Here is a 17,858-nt window from a genome sequence, read left to right as displayed (position 1 = left end):
CACTGATATTCTAAATGGTGAGAAAGAATAGCCAAAAATTCCAACTTGCATGAACTTGTAGTTTCTCTGAAGACAGGGTGTAGATTAAGGCCAATCATCTGTCTTCAGGTTAACTCTTCTATCATTTGAAACAGACACTGAGGCCATATTAAAAGTGTGTGCAATTTTTTAATCCATTTTCAGTTTTGATGTTATTCAGTTAGCTGCACGCTATTCACAAAGGGGAAGCAGAGACCATGACCCTGCACACCGTGTCCCTCTCTGCTTGTATCTCATTTTCATAAGAGTCCATCTGTAAAACAAAAAACACCAGGTAAAATATTGTGAAATCACTCATATGAATCAAAAATGGAACCAAAAAAAAGCAGTGTGCAGTACTCCCCACTCCAGATGGTTAATATGCTTTTTTTGCACTGCTCTCTATCATGTTTTGGCTTCTTCTTATCTAGCTAGTAACTGAGAGAAAGCTGCAACGGCTGAACATTGCCAGGTGTTATTCAGTTATTCAGATTAGCCTTGTTTTCTTTTTTCACATGATTTAATATTATTCAGTAATTATGCACATTTTGTTTGTGCTTCTGTCTTATCTGATGATTGGTGTTGCAGTGAAAAAAACACTTTAGTTCATTCTACTGTCTTTTGCCTATGAAGACTGTAGAGATGTACATCTGTGGTGTGATTGAAGGAGAAGACAGATATTAGTTAGCAACAATGATCGTTTAAAGCAACACATTGTGAAGCTTAGTTTAGTAGATTAGTTTTACCCAACATGTTACCTGCTCTTCTGGTACAACCTGACTGCAGTGTGACGTGACATCAGATCCCCACAACCACAGTGCATGAGTGGGTTTAGCTGTGTACTAATAACACACTATACAAACACAGTGCAGCATTCTCACAGCAGGGTGGGACAATTTTAGTGCTATTAGTGAATAAAGCAATTGGCAACCTGAGAAACAACATCCTGACAATTTTAGATAGATTTTAGATAATGTCAACACATTTTTCAGCTTTTTTTTAAATTGATCCTCTGTGTCTGTATCATTAGTTTGACCACTGAGTTTGAAAATAACCCATTTCTAAGAGGGCAAAGTGGTTTGTCATACATGTCTTTTGTCAACAGTATATCGATTGTTTCATATTCTATCAGATGGTTTTTATATGAGAGTTGTATTTGGCCTCAACAAATGATTTTGTGCCAAAAGGACTGGATTGGTTGACTGTTACGCTGATGGACGAATTATTAACCAGAATAAACCCAATAATTTTAACCCTGCCAGATAAGGAGTGTACTAATTGTCCTAACGTAGACAAGTTCTTCCTTTTCTCCTTAAAAGCTGAATCATTGCCACATCCTCCTTCACTCCAGTTTTCACATTTTAATCACCTACTGAATATAAATCATTTTAAAGCAGAAACCAACAACAATACACTATCACAAGCAGGCTTTTTGTCAGCATGCTGAATATACTTTCACACCATCTTTCCACAGTGGAAGCTGTTGTCACTGTGTTGCGCCAATGAATGGGTTGAAAATTAAAATGTAAGGCAGTCAAATTGTTGGGACCCCAAAAAGCTTGTGCCGGTCCTGGGTAAATGCATTATGCTATTGTATAAGAGGATTTGGCAGAGAATACAATTTGAATGGTTTGTTTTCCTCCTTCTCTCAGGCCTTTATTATCTGAGGGAATTCTGCTCTCACCAACAGTTGGCCTGATTTGGTATGCTATGTCAACAAGAGCCTCAGTTGATTGAATCTGTAACCGCACAGAAAGCGAGAAAAGTGTTTACCAGCTTGATTCAATGATACAGAATGCAGCATCACTCCGGATTGAAATGTTTCTTGTTCTGCTTTTTTGGGGGGCTCGTCCGCCTCCTCCTCCTCCTCAGAGGGACAATAATTGAGTGCAGTTTTATAAACACTGTTGATTATGCTAAGTCTGAACTTCACAGATAAATGAGAAATTGCCTCCAACAAAGTCCATTAACAGGCCAGCTAGAGTACAAGTGCTAGTGTGGTTTAAAAATAAATGAGAAAAGGAAAAAAAAACCCTTCCTGATTAGTGGTTATTGGATGTTCCTTCCAGCAACAGAGTCATGTAATTGTTTTTGGAGAAAATCTTTTCCATCATCAACATCATACTTCCAATAGATCCCCACAGGTCATTATTAAAGGCTAAGCTCAAGAAACTTAAAATACAGGTGCAGGTCTTAAATATTCATTAACAGCATGGATTTCCATCTCTTGTGTCATGATTTTTCAATGCAGTGCAGGTTTTAATATAAGCTATGAATGATCATCTCTTTCAATACTACTTAAAAGCCCATCAATGATCATGTTGCACTACGCAGATTGGGGCAGACAGTTGGTGGAAGCAGGCCTTGTGATGCAGTAAATGAGGGCATCAAGCTCTGTTAGGCAGCAGTATTCACAGGTGAAGCTGAGGCAGAAATCTACTAATGGAATTGCAGTCTTTCCTTTGCAGTTTACGGTTATAATTTGTACCCTGTCGATAATTGCTCCCGAGCAGGTATTTCTTCATCGTATTCAGACTGGGAAACAAGAGTTAATAGGTTTCTGCCTTCAGGCCCAAAGCCCTTCCAGGCTGAGTATTAAAACCTTTCTATCAAATCGCTGCTGGGCGTGTAGAGTGTGTGCGCGTGTGTGTGTGTGCAGTCCACGTCGCCTGCAAACTTGTTGTAAGCACTCGGACTGTCCTTGCCAAATTGTCTGGACCCTCTGTGTAAGGAGCATGCAAATGTGGAAAGGAGAGCAAATGAGGCTTAACTGGAGCACTCCAATTTCAAGGCCTCCAAATTCACCCGTTTTTCAGCAACTTCAGGGGATAAGGGAGGGGAGGAAAGCATCGGATGTTGGGGAGGGATAAAAGGAAGGCGTAACATTTCTACATCGGCGTAAGTACAGACACAGACTAATGATTTGAGGTCCTTCTGCTCATGTTTATAATAAAGTCCTCAAATTGAATGCCGGATATAACTGTTGTCATCGTTGGCCTTTCAGATATTCAAACATTTTAGACCTACAAGATGGTTGACCTAGGAAATAACAGGGATGGGTTTCAATGGTTTGTTCCATTTTATATCTGGTCAGCAAAATACTCCAACCTTTTCTCTTTCCTCAATCTTTTTTATTAGCAAAGAGCAATGGAAAAATGTTGGTAGTAGGCTTCTTATTAGAAGGCCACTGTCAGTGTCTCTGGTTAAATTGACAAACATCACCAGCAGCAGATTAGATCAGCTGTGGCTGATGAACGTTAATTCTGTGTAGCAAGTAGAATGAAAATGAGAAGTTAGTCTGTTCTCTGGTTAATTTGCTTTTTGCAGCTGGTGTCTGTTTTCAGACAGGGATTGTTTGTGAGTGAGAAGACATATCACTCTGTCACACTGCTGTATGACCACAGCTGGACTGTGTGTACTTCTGTAGTTTAGCAATGACCTACAGGGTGGAGATTCTTCTCTAGATTAATGATCAGCTGATCACCTCATGTCAATTTAAGAATCTCCCACTTTGATTCATATCATATTAAGGTTTGAATCGGATTAGCGTCATAGTTGTGAGTCAGGGCCTTCAGGATTTAGAGTAAGTAGCTGGTGAAGGTTACAGCTAATTGAATGTGTCAGATAGATTTAATGAACATTTTATATATTATGCTGCTCATCTCGTTTTCAGGTTGTAGGTACAGGTTGTGAACATGAATTAGGCCGCCACTAAAACTGTAGTGTTTCTGCTTCTCAGCCAACAAATGATGATTAGACTCTAGTTGTTTTAGCCTTTAGTTGCTTCAGGTAACATAGAAACTTCTCACACTCTAGAAAAGCTTGTGAGCAGGTGCGTCTGATCATAAACTGTGACTGAGAAAGGACCAACAGAACTGTCCATCACTTGTATTTCATTAACAACGTTTTAGTCTTCAGACTTCATAAAGAAATGTTCAGTGCAGGATTTTTTGGTCCTTTCGCAGCCTTCAGTTACTTGCAAATGTTGAAAGGTAAACCTGAAAAGATTCAGTACGGTGTTTGAAAGGATTTGGATTCAGTCGGTGGATGATAATGTCCCTTGTTGAAATCAAATTCTACTTGATACATGCAAACAGGCTGCTGTATGCACAATTAGTTATATTATACTGTATATAGATACACATATACATCTACAATATTTACTGATTCTGATCCATGTTGTTTAAGACTGCATTATATTCAAAAAGAGTTTCAGTGATGTTGCCACAAACACAAACATCAGAAGTTTGTATGGCCTTATAAGCATTTTACCATCCTTCATCTTTCTGAGCACCAATATACAAACTGCATATACAACTAATGGCAAAAGGCTGTTCGAGTACAACAGCTGACATACACAAGGGGACTTGAGTGTCCCAGTTAGAGAAGTACACTTCAATACAATCTGACCCTCGGGAAGCTGGTTTTACCATTACCCCGAGACCACAGTGTAGTCTGGAAATGGAAACGAACTAAAAAATGAAAGGAAACAAATATATCAAGCCCACATTAAAAGCTATTCCCAGATTTATTTCTGTAACTGTAACCACAGCAGCAAGCGCATCTCATGACCCGCACTGTGACAAACAAAATAATCAGGAATGGCAGGACCAGCTCACCTCCAACGCTCCCTGAGAATAATAAAAAATCATTTATTCTGTAAGATTTTTGCTTTGCATTTTTTTTAGCTTCCCCTCATCAACAGTACACTTTTCTTAACAGAGCGCATTAAAAATGGATTTTCCTCCTTTCAAGTTGAGATTCTTTGTGCTCCCCCCCCCCCCCCCCACACACACACACACACACACACACAACTTTCAGCTTCTGATGAACTTCCTGCTTGAATGAACGCAATAGGTTTGAAAGTGAAATGGGACTTCATATCAAAGCTAGAAAAAAAAACTGTGCTTTGATTTTTCACCCACTACCTCTTTTCTTTTTTTTATTCTTTTTTTGTTAAAGGGATGTCATTGACTGCTCTTTTTCAAAGCAGCTTTATTTCATACATTTTCATCAAGTACCCCTCTTAGCCATTGCCTCAAAACTATTTAAAATCATAACCCATTGCCCATCCGGCTTCTGTACATACTGTAATATCACATTCATGAGATTATCAATTCTGAACATTTTCTTTCCACTTCTGGTCCACTTTTAACAAGATGAATACGTCTCTAACCTGAGTGTCTGTTTCTTATAATTACTCCTGGTTTGTGGTACTGTTTTGTGTTCTACAGTGCTTTTGTGTTTCTCTCTTCCTCAGGTCAGTTCCTCTGGGTGAACAGTTCAGCCTTTGGGGGCCCTTGGGTGCTGAGTCCTTGGCTGTGGGGTGGCCAAGTCCCCTGTAGTCTGGACATGGCCGTGTTCCTCCACCCCAAGCAGAGTGGGCAGTACACCATATGGCTGATAGAGCGGGACAAACCGCCGCTCGCCCTTTTCTCCACTGACACGCTGCCACGCATCACAGGGTAAGCATGTGTTTTATACATGTACAGTTTTTCCAAGAACAAAGTGATTTGAACTACAAAAAGAAAAACAAGCTTCCATGAAGTAGATGTGGCCCATCTACCAGTGCATGGTGCTCGTGGCTCTCCACCTGTAACTTTTCCTGTAGCACCTTCTACCAGCTTTGTGGGATTTCGGTGGAGTCATGTATACATGCATACTTGCGTGCCAGCCAAAAGCTTCATTTTGAATTTTCTGTTCCCAAACCTGTGTAAATATGTCCCATTAGAGCAGTGGTCACCAACCTTTTTAAGCACAAGATCCCTGTCGTCAGCCTTGGTGAAAGCCAAGATCTACCTATTGAAGCGTTGAGAGACAAACCAACCCAGAATGTACTTCCAACTCAAGGCCTTTTATTGTGCTAATTGTATTTGAATTACATGAAATGCTTTAGTCAAGCTTTCACATTGACGCAACCAAGGAAACACTGTAACTAGCATATCAAAGAGACCATAGTTGTCTCGCTTTAAGAATTTTACAATATGTCATACCTTCAATTCTAAGTTTCATTATGATAAGTAGACAACAAAGAAAAAAAATATCAACACACTTGAAGTCAGCACATCTTCTGAAGTTCCATTTTGAACTGTTAATGCTTATCCAGTCCAGAGTTACTACATTTACCGTTAGTGTTTTAGAGAGTACAACTGTAATGTGTGCTAGAAAAATTCTCAGTCAATGCACTTAAGCTAAGTGCAGTTCTATGTCCCGTCTTATGCAGCATCACTTTTCACAATGTCATCGGAAGGCAAAGCTGTCGCAGACTGTCATGTTACTCACTCAAGTCGGTGTGACGGCTGTGACTGAATACTGTCTGTGAGAGCTTTGTAGTTTGGCTCGTAGCTACAGACAGTCAGTCTGGGACAGTCTGTGAGGTGTCTGTCAGTAAGGTGGCTCCTGTACTTTGATTCGATTATTTTCATCTGTGAAAACACCATTTCACAGAGGTAAGTGGATCCAAAGTAGGCACTCACTCTTAGTGCACATGCAGTGAGGAGAGGAAACTCTCTCTAAAAGTCACTGTCCATTGATCTGGTTTTCAGCTCTATGTCATTTTGCAAATCAACCATTTCCATGTCAACTTCCACTTTGCAAAGCAAATACCGGCTGGCATTCGGCTGGTATCTGTTCTATATCAATGGGCAGGAATGGGTTTGGGACGAATATAGCAATATCTTCCATGAGGTCTAACTCTTCAAAACGCCGACTGAACTCTGTTGCCACTTTGTCCAGGTGAGCACAGTACTGCTCAGGGTGAAAAGCATCCTTTTCTTTGATGGCCTGTGACATTTTCTCCAGGTTGGGAAAGTGTGTCAGCATTCCGTTCTTTAGATGTGTGGTCCAAACACCGAGCTTGGCCTTGAACACCTTCACTGCTCTTATCATGTGGGGCAGGTATCGGAGCTTGTTGTTGAATGCATTCAGTTTTAGGTCTGTCAGAAACCCCAGGTCCAGTAGCCACGCATCATCTGACAGTTCTTTGTGCTGCTCGTTCCTTTTCGACAGAAAAATCTTTATCTCAGGCAGGAAGTCAACAAATCACTGCAGCACTTTGCCGCGTCTCAACTGCCGGACATCTCGTTCTCTCCTTTGACTGCAAGAGTGAAGAAGTCCTCCTGTGTTGTAGAATCCTGAGAAGCCGTTCTGACAAACACAACAAGCCGAGCTGTGTCCTTACATCCAGGGATTCATCGAACTGTGGTGAAAAATATACACGGAATGACGAGTCCTTTAACACTTGTCAATCCACATCCTCTGACAGTGACTCGACCCTCCTTGTCACTGTTGCAGAGCCAAGCGCTACACCACAGAGTGCAGTTTTGATGTCGTCTTTGTTTTGGAAGTCGTGGGAAACAGCCTGTGCGATAATGACCATTGCCTCCTTGAATAAATCGCCATCTGTTAAAAGGCTTCTTGTGTTTAGCCAAAAGATGACTCACACGAAATGATGCTGCCTTATTTTGAGAAGCAGGTTTTGTGGAAAGCGATTGTTGGGCCTTCAACCCCGATTTCAGCTCGTCAACCTTCCTTGCACGGATTGCGCTCTTTGGGGGGTAGCTGTGTTTGAATTTCTGGTGGTTGGTGTTGTGTTGCTGCTCCAGATTTCTTCTTTTAGACAGTTTGACAGCTTTTTGACAGCTTGTGTTTGGTAGCACAACAACCATACACACTTGTCTTTCACCAAGGTAAAAAGAAATTCCTCTTCCCATTCTGGATGGAAATTGTACATTTTCGCCTTCTTTTGTGGAGCCTCCGCCATGCTAGCTAGCTATCTCGCAGGATGTCACCAGCGAGTGCCATATAATGACGTTTGCGACAGTTAACGTACCGTAATGAGCGCCATATATTGATGTTAGTGACAGTTAATGTACTGGTACTCTTCTCTTATCTCATTGGTCACTTTAATGCAGCACCTGCTGCGCTGAAAGATATACAACAGCTGGATCGGGAAGAGAGAGAGAGGACCTTGCAAAACGGAACATTAATCAGGCCTAATGCATTTGTGTATTTATTCTTCTGTTATTTTCGGGAGCTACGGGGAGAGTCACAAAGATGTACCATCGCAATTGACAGGTTTGCGACCACTGCATTAGAGGCAGAGATAACAGCAGAATCAAATGATGTCACCCTCATTGAAAGCCTTTTTATATGGAGATTTTGTAAGACGGAGAGAGCTGGCTGGGAAAGAAGGGCGAGATAGGCTGTTTAAAACACAGGCCATTTGCTTTTGCAGCAGCTGGCTACCAATGAGCAATACCTGTATTCATATAACCTTCCTCTGTGACTAATCCTTAATTAACACCAGGTCTGTGCACTTCTCATTGTGGCTTTTCATTGGAGGCTGCACTGAGATCTGTCTAACACTGAGAGAAATAGGGTGACGGAGGCCTTGAAAATACTCCCTTCAAAAAGTTTTTAAATATTAAATATGAGTGTTTGAATCCATATGTGCCTGTTGCCTTTTATTAGCATAGCTGTGCTTTAGTTGTCAGTGTGTAGGAAGTCTGAATACAAAGAGCAACTCTCCGCCCGCTGCTATGGACATGTTTCATGCTGCTTGTTTGTGTAATCTCTTAAGGGCATTGGAATCATATGAATGTCATGCTTTATGCATCTCCCCTGTCTCTGTTGCTGTCTGTGTGTGGGAGTATGTTATCGTTATCGTGCGTGTGTGTGTGTGTGTGTGCGTGTGTGTGTGTGCATGTGTTCATGCGAACACGCATGCTGGTGTCTTCTTAAGGGAGCATAGCAGGGACGCTCTCATTACATGTGTGACGGATTAGACCGTTCGTTTGTGTGCTCTCATTTGTAGTCAGAGGCTGTCATCCACCCACACCATCTCTGCCATTTGGAGACTCGCTCAGCCAAACTCCCCACATCTCTGTTCCAACAGGAGGACATTCATATCATAAAAGAGAAGGCAAAAACAAAAGCAAGAAGAGCCACCCGTGGACATTGCAAGAGGCAGTCAGTGTACTAATTGCCAACCTGTGACCCTTGTCTTTTGAATTTTAATGCTATGTTTTGGCATGTTCCCCCAATTGAATAGTCAAAGCACAAGTGTTAGCCAAGCGGGAAATAAAACATCCGCGTACACATCAGTCATTTAATAAGTTCTTCTAAGTTGAAAGTGGATTATTAGGCTTCATTCCAAACAGGAAGTGAATTGTTGCAAAAATCATTGCAAAATCAGAAGACTCTGCTGTAGGTCTGCATGGCTTCACTATTATTATTTTTTAGTTTAAAGTGTGTTTTAAAAAGAGCAGCTATGTCTGAATAAAACAAAAAAGGCCTGTGTTACATGTTCTCATTGCAGTAGAAAGTCACTGACATTATTAAGAGGCCACCCACACAGTTTTGCTGAATTTATGATTTATTGGCAAAATAGTTGTTACACCTTGAACAACTTTATGTTTGTCTTTTTACCAAATTTGAAAAACAAGCGTCCAAACTCCACTGCAGCCATTGCTTTGAAATCATTGAAAGATGCTCCGCTGCCTGCATGGCATTAATATTGCTACACATCTGATAGAAGTGTCCAAACACAAAAAATGTGTGAGAGTCCATTCAGAGTGCTCTGAAACAGTGGTCATGATTTATTGACTCCCATTGAAAAAGTAAAAATAGTGACAGTGAGTGAAGTGAAAATTGCAAAAAACCCAGACTAGACCAGTTTTCAAAATGACAAAAGTAGTTCAGACAGCTCAAGGTTGTAAACCAGTGCACAGGTAGCAGCTTTCTGAACTCGTACCGGATACTCGACTGCTCTGTTCTACTTTCAAAACATAAAACATAAAGCAATCTGTGGAAGAATGTCACTTTGAGAGCTTGGTGATAGTGACTCAACTCAACTCAAGTTTGGTCCATTAAACATATTAATGATTCAGTCATTTCAACCTTGCTTTTAAGAGAACAAACCATATCTCAGATGTTATTGTTTCAAGTTCCAGCATAGTTCTGAAAATCTGTCTTCTCACTATGTATAGCATAGCTGAATTTTAGGGTTAGCTTTTTTATGACACTTTCCATCATACCTCTGCCTCACATTTTATCATACAGTGGATAACTACCTAAGGGGACAATATTTAGGACCTCTGAACACAGACAACAAAAGAGCTGACTCATCAAACAGTGCCAGCTCTCACAGTGAAAGTCACAACCTCAAGTGTCTCAGTCAGCACTGACAGAGAGGTGTGTGTGTCTCTGACTTCATGTATTCACAGTGTTGTGTGTCCATGTGAGTTGTGTGTTTGTGACTTATGAAGGCAGTTTTGTTTTCTTAGTGGCTGCATTACACCACAGCTCTAGCTCATCACAGGACTCTGTCTCTCCTCTAATTTATGTATTCTTCTAACATTACCTCACAGCTCATCCATCACGCACACACAGGATAATATACAGTACATATTTTGTATACTATACGCATTCATTTACTTTACATTAATGCTCTATGCACCAAAGTGCTGTAACGTAATGCTTAATGCAATGAGCATAGGTATCAGAACCGCCCAGTGTGACAAAATGCAGTCATGCGTTAGTGTGGAAAGCGTTGAATGTCATTTATAGCGCTGCATTAGAGCAGTATTATCTTAAAACTGATGCAGAGCTTGTGTAATGCGGGGGAAGGAAGCATCAAAGGAGGCAAGTGTTAATGGTAAATTTTGACATACAATAGGATCATTATGGCAAGTGATATATAATGTAATATTAGCTGCACTGCCCATTTTCTCCTACATAAGCTTGCACATTAAAGTAAGTACAGGCCTAATGTATGGGAGAGAGAATCACTGGGGTGTCACTAGAGCTTAAAAAGAAACGGAGCAGGTTTGCTTTGTAGTGCGGTATGCATTATAAAATCTGTTAAATTGAGATTAGCATCCCATTTTTGATGTTATTTATGGTTGGCATTTTTTTCTGCAATAATCATTCGTGTATCTCTTTTATGAAGGTTAGTTTTTACCTGTAGTTCCCATGCTGGATTTAGATTGCTTTCACATGAACAAGGGGTTCACAAGAAAACAATGCATGCATGTAATCCAGCGCAATTGTATCTAATTGATAACACCTCAGTGTTACGTTATTATAATAGAGTAATAGAACAAGAAGGAGCAGCCACAGTGAGTTGTTGGATGAAGAATTGCAGGGCCTTGCAGCTCTTCTGCAAGGTAACCAACTTTATTGTTTCCTGCTGTTATGTGAGATATTATTGGAGAGTGAGTTTGTTTGGCTGCGCTGTAAACAGGTACATCAGTCGCTTCTCTGTTGTATTTCTGACAAAGCAGCTGTTCAAAGAGTGTTTGCTGAAGTATTAAACTGCTATTGTTGTTACCACAGTAACAGCAATGGCAGTTTGATACAGTCTGTACTGTATGTGCATGGACAGTACGGATATTTCATTCTAACAGTCGTAGTCATGATAAAAGTTGTCCCACACACTGGAGACAGCTGGCTGGAGACAAAAGCACTACTATATTTTTCTGTCAAATTAAACCCTGTAAGTAAAAAGGATTATTCTTGCCTCTAACGTAATTATTCAATTCACAATCCCATAAATGTAATAAAAAGCAACCTCAACAATGACAGATGCGTCAGTGTATTAGCAGTGGATACACTTAGCAAGTTGAATAATTTCCAACTGCTGCATTACTTTGCTTTAAATTAGAATAAAGAAATCAATATGAACTGTGTATTAGAATGAAAAGAGGTGCTTCTACCTCTCATTGTTCTCATGTCCTGTCTGTTATAATATGATAAACAGAGGGTCATGACTACGATTAGTGTACAGCAACATACTGTATACTTATATGAGTGCAAACAAGGTGAGTTTCACTGTTGGGTTATTCAGTCAAGATGTCCTTTAAATCGGAAATTGCATTTTGGTGCTCTTGTAATAAAAATAACCACAGTGTCATACTGCTCAGGCTCACGTTGCATCTGTTAATGGTTAAAGTAGGCAGAGGGGCAGAGTCCTTTCATTTTGAGTTTGTTGGATGAATAGGCTTTTGAAGTAATACGAGCTACATTGGTACAAAAACAACATTTTTTCAATTTCAAGCAGTTTTTCCTCTTAAGCTATTTGACTTTATCTGAGCTCACGTACAGCCAGTAGCTTCAAAAACAAATGAAAAAAGCAATATAAAAATAATTAGGTATCTTCTTTACTGTTAACTCACTGTAGCTGTACAACTCATTTGTTTTGTGTACAAACTACTGTAATCATCCCACAGGATCACCTAATTTAATTGTAACATCCTATTTTTAATGCAATAATCCCATCGCCACTGTATTTTATTTTAAAACCATAGTAATGATACATCCACTCCACAGAGGATCTCTTACAACCGTGTTTTGTGCGTCCTTCAATAAGTGAAGCTAAATGAGAGTGAGAGGAGCGTGTCACCTCCAGCCCTTCTCATTGGCAAAGCGGTGCATTCATCCCTGGCAGGCCTTTACAACTCCTCCACTTAGCGTTCACCAGAGCTGACCTCCAGCTCTCGGACGGTGGTCGCCGGAGGGCCAGGGCTGATGAGAACCTCGTGGCTCTAGATCTGGGAGCGTTGCCAGTAGATCGTTTGGACAAAAGGCAGTTTAGAACTTTGATTTTCTGCTTTTTAGCCAGCGGTGTACATGTACATGTCTCAAGGACAGAGAAAGAGCAATAATGTGCCATATGGTATGTGGTGTGCTGGTCGACATGTGCTGTTGTGATCTGAGGCTCCACAGATTTCCATTACAACCAAAACCAAAGCTTAGAACTCTTGATGAGAAGGTTCCTCTCTGGTTTAAGGTGAAATAGCTGGATGTAGTGTTTTGTAACTTTGAAACAACAGATTTTACTTTTATCATACAGCAGAGACAGCAATCCGTTCAACCTGCATGTAGGAAGCTGCCTGGTGGGAGTTAAGAAGCCTGGAATTTTTTATTTGGATCCAAATGTGATTTCTTTGCCTTTTGCATTTCAGGTCTTTGATATTTTTGGATTTACATATGTAAAGCTATCGTTATAATACTCATGTTTTGTTTTGTTTTTTGAGATTGTATATATTAGCAGTATATGCTAAACTCATCCAGAGAAAACACTGACCTGTTAATTCAAAGGATACCACACTCCTCCATTGTATCAAGATGCTGTTTTGCAAAATCTGAATCCCTTGCATGTTTTGCTTCAAAGTTCATTGTCAACTTTATTGTAATACAGTTTACTTTGTCACCGTGCAATCTGTGAATTGAGCACTTATTAGTCATTAGAACTGTATTAAAAAGAGCAATGAATGCTAAGAAAAAAAATGTTTTCATCCCTGCCAAAGGAAAGAAAAGGGGGGAAGTCGTGCATTGTGGGTGACTGCTCAGTCACAGTGGCTAAGAGAGAATCTAAGGGAGTACATTTTCTTTTCTTGACATACTCTCTGTCTCTGTCTTCCTCCGGCTCCCCAGTAGCATTCTTTGCTATTTTTCTGTTTCAAATGTAAATGAGACTTCTTATAGCATCGGCCATCACTGCCACAACACTGTTCTCGCTGCCTTTTATGCCAGTTTTCCAGAGAAAGGAGGCAGCGGCATTATTTTTCAGACACTAATACATTCTCCCTCTCTAAGCCTGCTATTTTCTGCACATTAGTCAACATTCTTTGATAAAGCTTTTCAGGGGAGACACAGGAAAGGAAATACAGGGCAGTGATGTTGATAGGTTTTCAATGTAGCGAGTCCCCCGGGACCCACAGGTGATCATTTGAGTGGGTCCCCAATAAACGTTGTAATGTTAAACTCCTGTTTGATGTTATATGATCGTAATTATGGTTATATTCATGTGTGTTAAAAATTTATCTGAAAATTAAACAAATAAAATCCCAAAAAAGCAGAGACAGAAAGAGGAGGTCATATTATGCAGAGAAATATTAGCTTTTTATGTTAATGTGACTTATAAAAAGGGAAGCTAAAGGGCAACGAGAATGCTGAGCTTTCAAGTTTCATCAGGAGTCATTAATAACACCATCAAGCACATCATGTTTAATTAGGAAAGTAGTTTAAAAACACGCACACAAAGGGCGACCATTTACTGCATACTGCCATTAGAAACTGAGTACAATTAGCTGATAATTAGCCTCATCAGCCACTTTTTGGTGCTGGAGACATGTATACACAGATGGTAAGAAAATGGCTTTTTTGACAGTGAGGTTTATTTGGTTAATTTTCATGATTTCAACATGGATTTGTTGTTCACATGGTTGCATTATCAGGGAAAAAAATAGTTGATTTTAACGCGTCAGAGATACAGGATGCTGTGGTGTATTTTCATTAAATGTCATTGGTGTGCTTAAAGAAAATATTAAGCTATGCAGATTGATTTTATAAGTTTACAAGCAATAAGGGCTAGTGTGATAAAATTTATATTGATGATGTATTTGTAATCTCATGAACCACATTTAATCACAATGTACGTATAGAAGCACGGTAAAAGAATCATAGTCATACACTGGAGAAATTTGAGTGTGTTTGTATTACATGTCACTTTGCTTGGGTCTGCATTAAAATCTTCACCTTTTTTAAAAAAAATACTCTCTGGAGGAGATCAAGAAATAAGGGTGTAAAATGACTAGAATAACTCATAAAAAAATAAAGGCCAGAAGACAACTTGGCTATAATGGTGTAAAATGATCCCCAATACTTACATAAAAAAAATTGGACATAACCAGGTAGAATTGAATATGCCAGTACATATCCACAACAACTCAGAACCTTTCTTGAAGAGTCTTGACCAACAACGAGTGACGGAGATAAAGATAACAATAATAATTGGCCAAAAATTAAGGTGGGTGGATGATAGGTGTGACCTATGCCGACCCAAGGGTATAAAAACTACGCCCTGAAGGAAAAAACCTTCGGAGCGATTTGGTTCATCATATTTGCACTTTGCTGCTTGGACCTCTGACTCCTGATTTTTTATCTTCAAAAGATAGTTTTTGATCTGGTATTTTTTTCCTTCAACTATCTTCGATCAATCTGACACAACAATGCAAACAACACTGACAGGGGAAAAAAACTCAAGAGGTTACTCCTGGCTCCCATGGGTGTCAGGTGCCAAATTGACACTATATTATTATTTCATTTGTGAAACATTAAACCAGTTGTTCATAATGTTGAGCATGAACTGAGTACTTACTTCTGTAGCTCTGTCCAGGTGCTTCAGTACCTGGTTATGAGATCAAGATACACTCTTTTTTTTTAAAGAGAATCCTTTGGAAAACACTCCATGAACACCAGTTATTACTGTAGGGCAAAAATAAGAATGCAAGCGCTTGTTGTATTGTACAGTACATTAAAATTTTATTACACTGCATATATTATACACAGCAATATCTTAAACATTGTTTTCTACCCATTTATCTCACAGGGTCTTCTGATACACTCATATACACATATTTTTCTCTGTCTCAACAAAATATTGTTATGTCTGTGTAGTGTTTTGGTGGCTGCTCCCAATGAGACTTCATAAAAAGCCTCTGAAATGAAACATTTCAGCCTCATATAGGCACTTGTGAAAAAAAAAAAAAAACCCAACAGCCTATCCACAGATGAGTTATATCTTGTCATCCTCAGCTTGCATACTTGCATCTTCTCTCTCTCATGTGCTCTCTCTCTCTTTATCTTTCCTCCCTTCTTCTTCACAGACAGGTTACATAAGGTACCATGGTTTTTATTCCCACCCTTCCCCCTTGTGTTCACAGGCCTCCCGTCTCATCGAAGAACCTCTAATCATATTCCCACAAAGTTATATTGTGCATTCCTGACAGCTGAAGTTTTACACAAGAGTAGAGTAAATTTGGGAAAAGCAACCGTGGCCTAGTTTTGACGATAAGACTTAGTTTCACTTTTCACCTATGGCAAAAGCAAATCTGGAGCCCAGACGCTAAAAACTTGGCACCGAAATCACAAAAGCATTTTTGCTGTAATGCGTGTTTTGCATCAAAGCAAATGCTTAGATAGAGGTAGTGTTTTTTTTCTCCTTGTTTGCCTTCGTCTCCTTGGCGGCTTGTGTTATGAAGAGCATGTCCCTCAGGTGTGTGTAGTGAGGATACAGTTTTATCTCACCATAAAAATGGCAGTTGCTCAGATAAAAATATTCCAAGCACTAATAATTTTAAAATGCAGCAATTAAACGTGAAGAAACTATTCATTTTAATGGCACTGCCATAAAAAGTGTAAAAAAAAAAACTACTAACCAAGAAGTTTTAGGCTCTAACTTTTAGGTTTTGTAAATTTCAGAGGAATTTTATTGCGTTACTTCAGAGCACAAAGGAAACCAGTGCAAACAGAGCTACCAAATGCCGCCAACAATGTCAAGAGACCAAGCAACCAATTGCCTCGACAATTATCTCATTTGTATGAGAATGATATTGACTTTGGTGTCTTTGGAATGTGTCACAAATCTCAAAGACAGTAGTGTGACAGTGGTTGCCCATCTTATAAGGAGTCTTATTCAAACATAAATCACTAGAACAAGAGCTTTGACCAGCAAACATAAAGTGTTTATTGCCAATTTAATATGTAGAATGGATTCATTGATGATCCTCTTGTGTCTTTTATGTATTTTCCCATCCCACTACAGGATAGCTGTTAGGATTTTATAACATTATGTAGCGATCCAGAGTTTGGCTATGTCAAATAATATTTATCACCCTCTACAAAAATCAATATAGCCCAGGGATAAGCAGCCACGTGTCATGCCGTGCTAAGAGTACTAATGAGTGAAATCCTCTGATGTTGATGTGTTTGGAATAAATCCTTCAATAAAAAAACCTGCTTACATGCATGTGAACACAAATTCACAACTTTTCCAGACCTGGTCCTTAATTTCCATTCTCAGTGTCCTGCCCAGCATTAAGAAAACATGAAAGTATGGTTTATCTTTGTTTGGCATTGGATATTGGCACTTGCTGTAACTAAAAATGATATTTAAAAAAAGATTTCACCTTATCTTTTTTTGTTAGAAGGCCAGTATTTTGTCATTCTCCATCATAGCTGTTGACAAAATATCATAGCTTTAGTGAAGAGCTAAATTCAGTCTGGCTACGAGCCTGCACCATCTGCCCTGTGGTACAGTGAAATCAAATCAAATGGTAAAAAATCAAATGTTAAAGCAATTTCTCATAGTAAAGCAAAGTGGTGTCAGAAGTTAAAAACAATATTTGTTTCATGTGGAAGGAGAGACTAGACTAACTGGGGTGAATTGGCGGAGATCATATTCTAGTAACTACCTGACAATTTGCACTATAGCCTGCGGACTGGAGACATGAGAGACTTTTATCAATAAACTAGTAGAGTACACAAATCTAACATTTTGACATCCTTTTGGAACTGAATAAATGTCCAGCATTTTAAAAGCATTTTGCTTCAGAAATATTGAATAGTTTATCCGTAGCTGGAAGGCATATAACCAGGAAACCATTAGCCAAGTGTCACACTGAAGTGGCACTCGCTGGAAATACAAAGCTCAATATAAAGGTTGCCATTATATCACAAATCTTTGTGCAGCTCTTTGAGTGTCATCATACAGGTCAGATGAAAGTGGGCATTCATCCACATGTAAAATGTCAAAAATCAGAAAGTCAAAAAAATATGCATCTATCTGTATAGTTACATTTGTTTCCAGTGTTGTGTAACTGTTGTCAAGTATTAAACAGTTCTAGATCACTGAGGCTCTATTAGTGTGCAGTTCTAGGTCCAGTTGAAGTGTCCCAGACCAGAGAGGGTCACATATACTGCATGCCTGCAGTATATCAGAGCCAATTTGAGACAAAGCTCAGTAAGTAGGCCAATAAGTTTGACCTGGTCAGAGA

The 17,858-nt window shown here is 39.5% G+C and overlaps 1 protein-coding gene across 6 annotated transcripts in view; it reads left to right on the top strand.

Annotated features, from left to right (window-relative positions):
* The window catches only part of alk (ALK receptor tyrosine kinase), a 369,356-nt gene that overhangs the window by 231,343 nt on the left and 120,155 nt on the right, over window positions 1-17,858 (top strand). For all 6 annotated transcript variants that reach the window (XM_067614871.1, XM_067614867.1, XM_067614870.1 and 3 more), the window contains one exon: window positions 5,279-5,483. In XM_067614871.1, the coding sequence (XP_067470972.1) occupies window positions 5,279-5,483 (205 nt within the window). The remainder of the gene's footprint in view (window positions 1-5,278; window positions 5,484-17,858) is intronic.

The sequence above is a fragment of the Thunnus thynnus genome, chromosome 16 (genome assembly GCF_963924715.1).
Source record: "Thunnus thynnus chromosome 16, fThuThy2.1, whole genome shotgun sequence".
Lineage (NCBI taxonomy): Eukaryota > Metazoa > Chordata > Actinopteri > Scombriformes > Scombridae > Thunnus > Thunnus thynnus.
The sequence above is the reverse complement of the archived record's forward strand: the minus strand, read 5'-3'. Positions and strand labels throughout refer to the sequence as shown.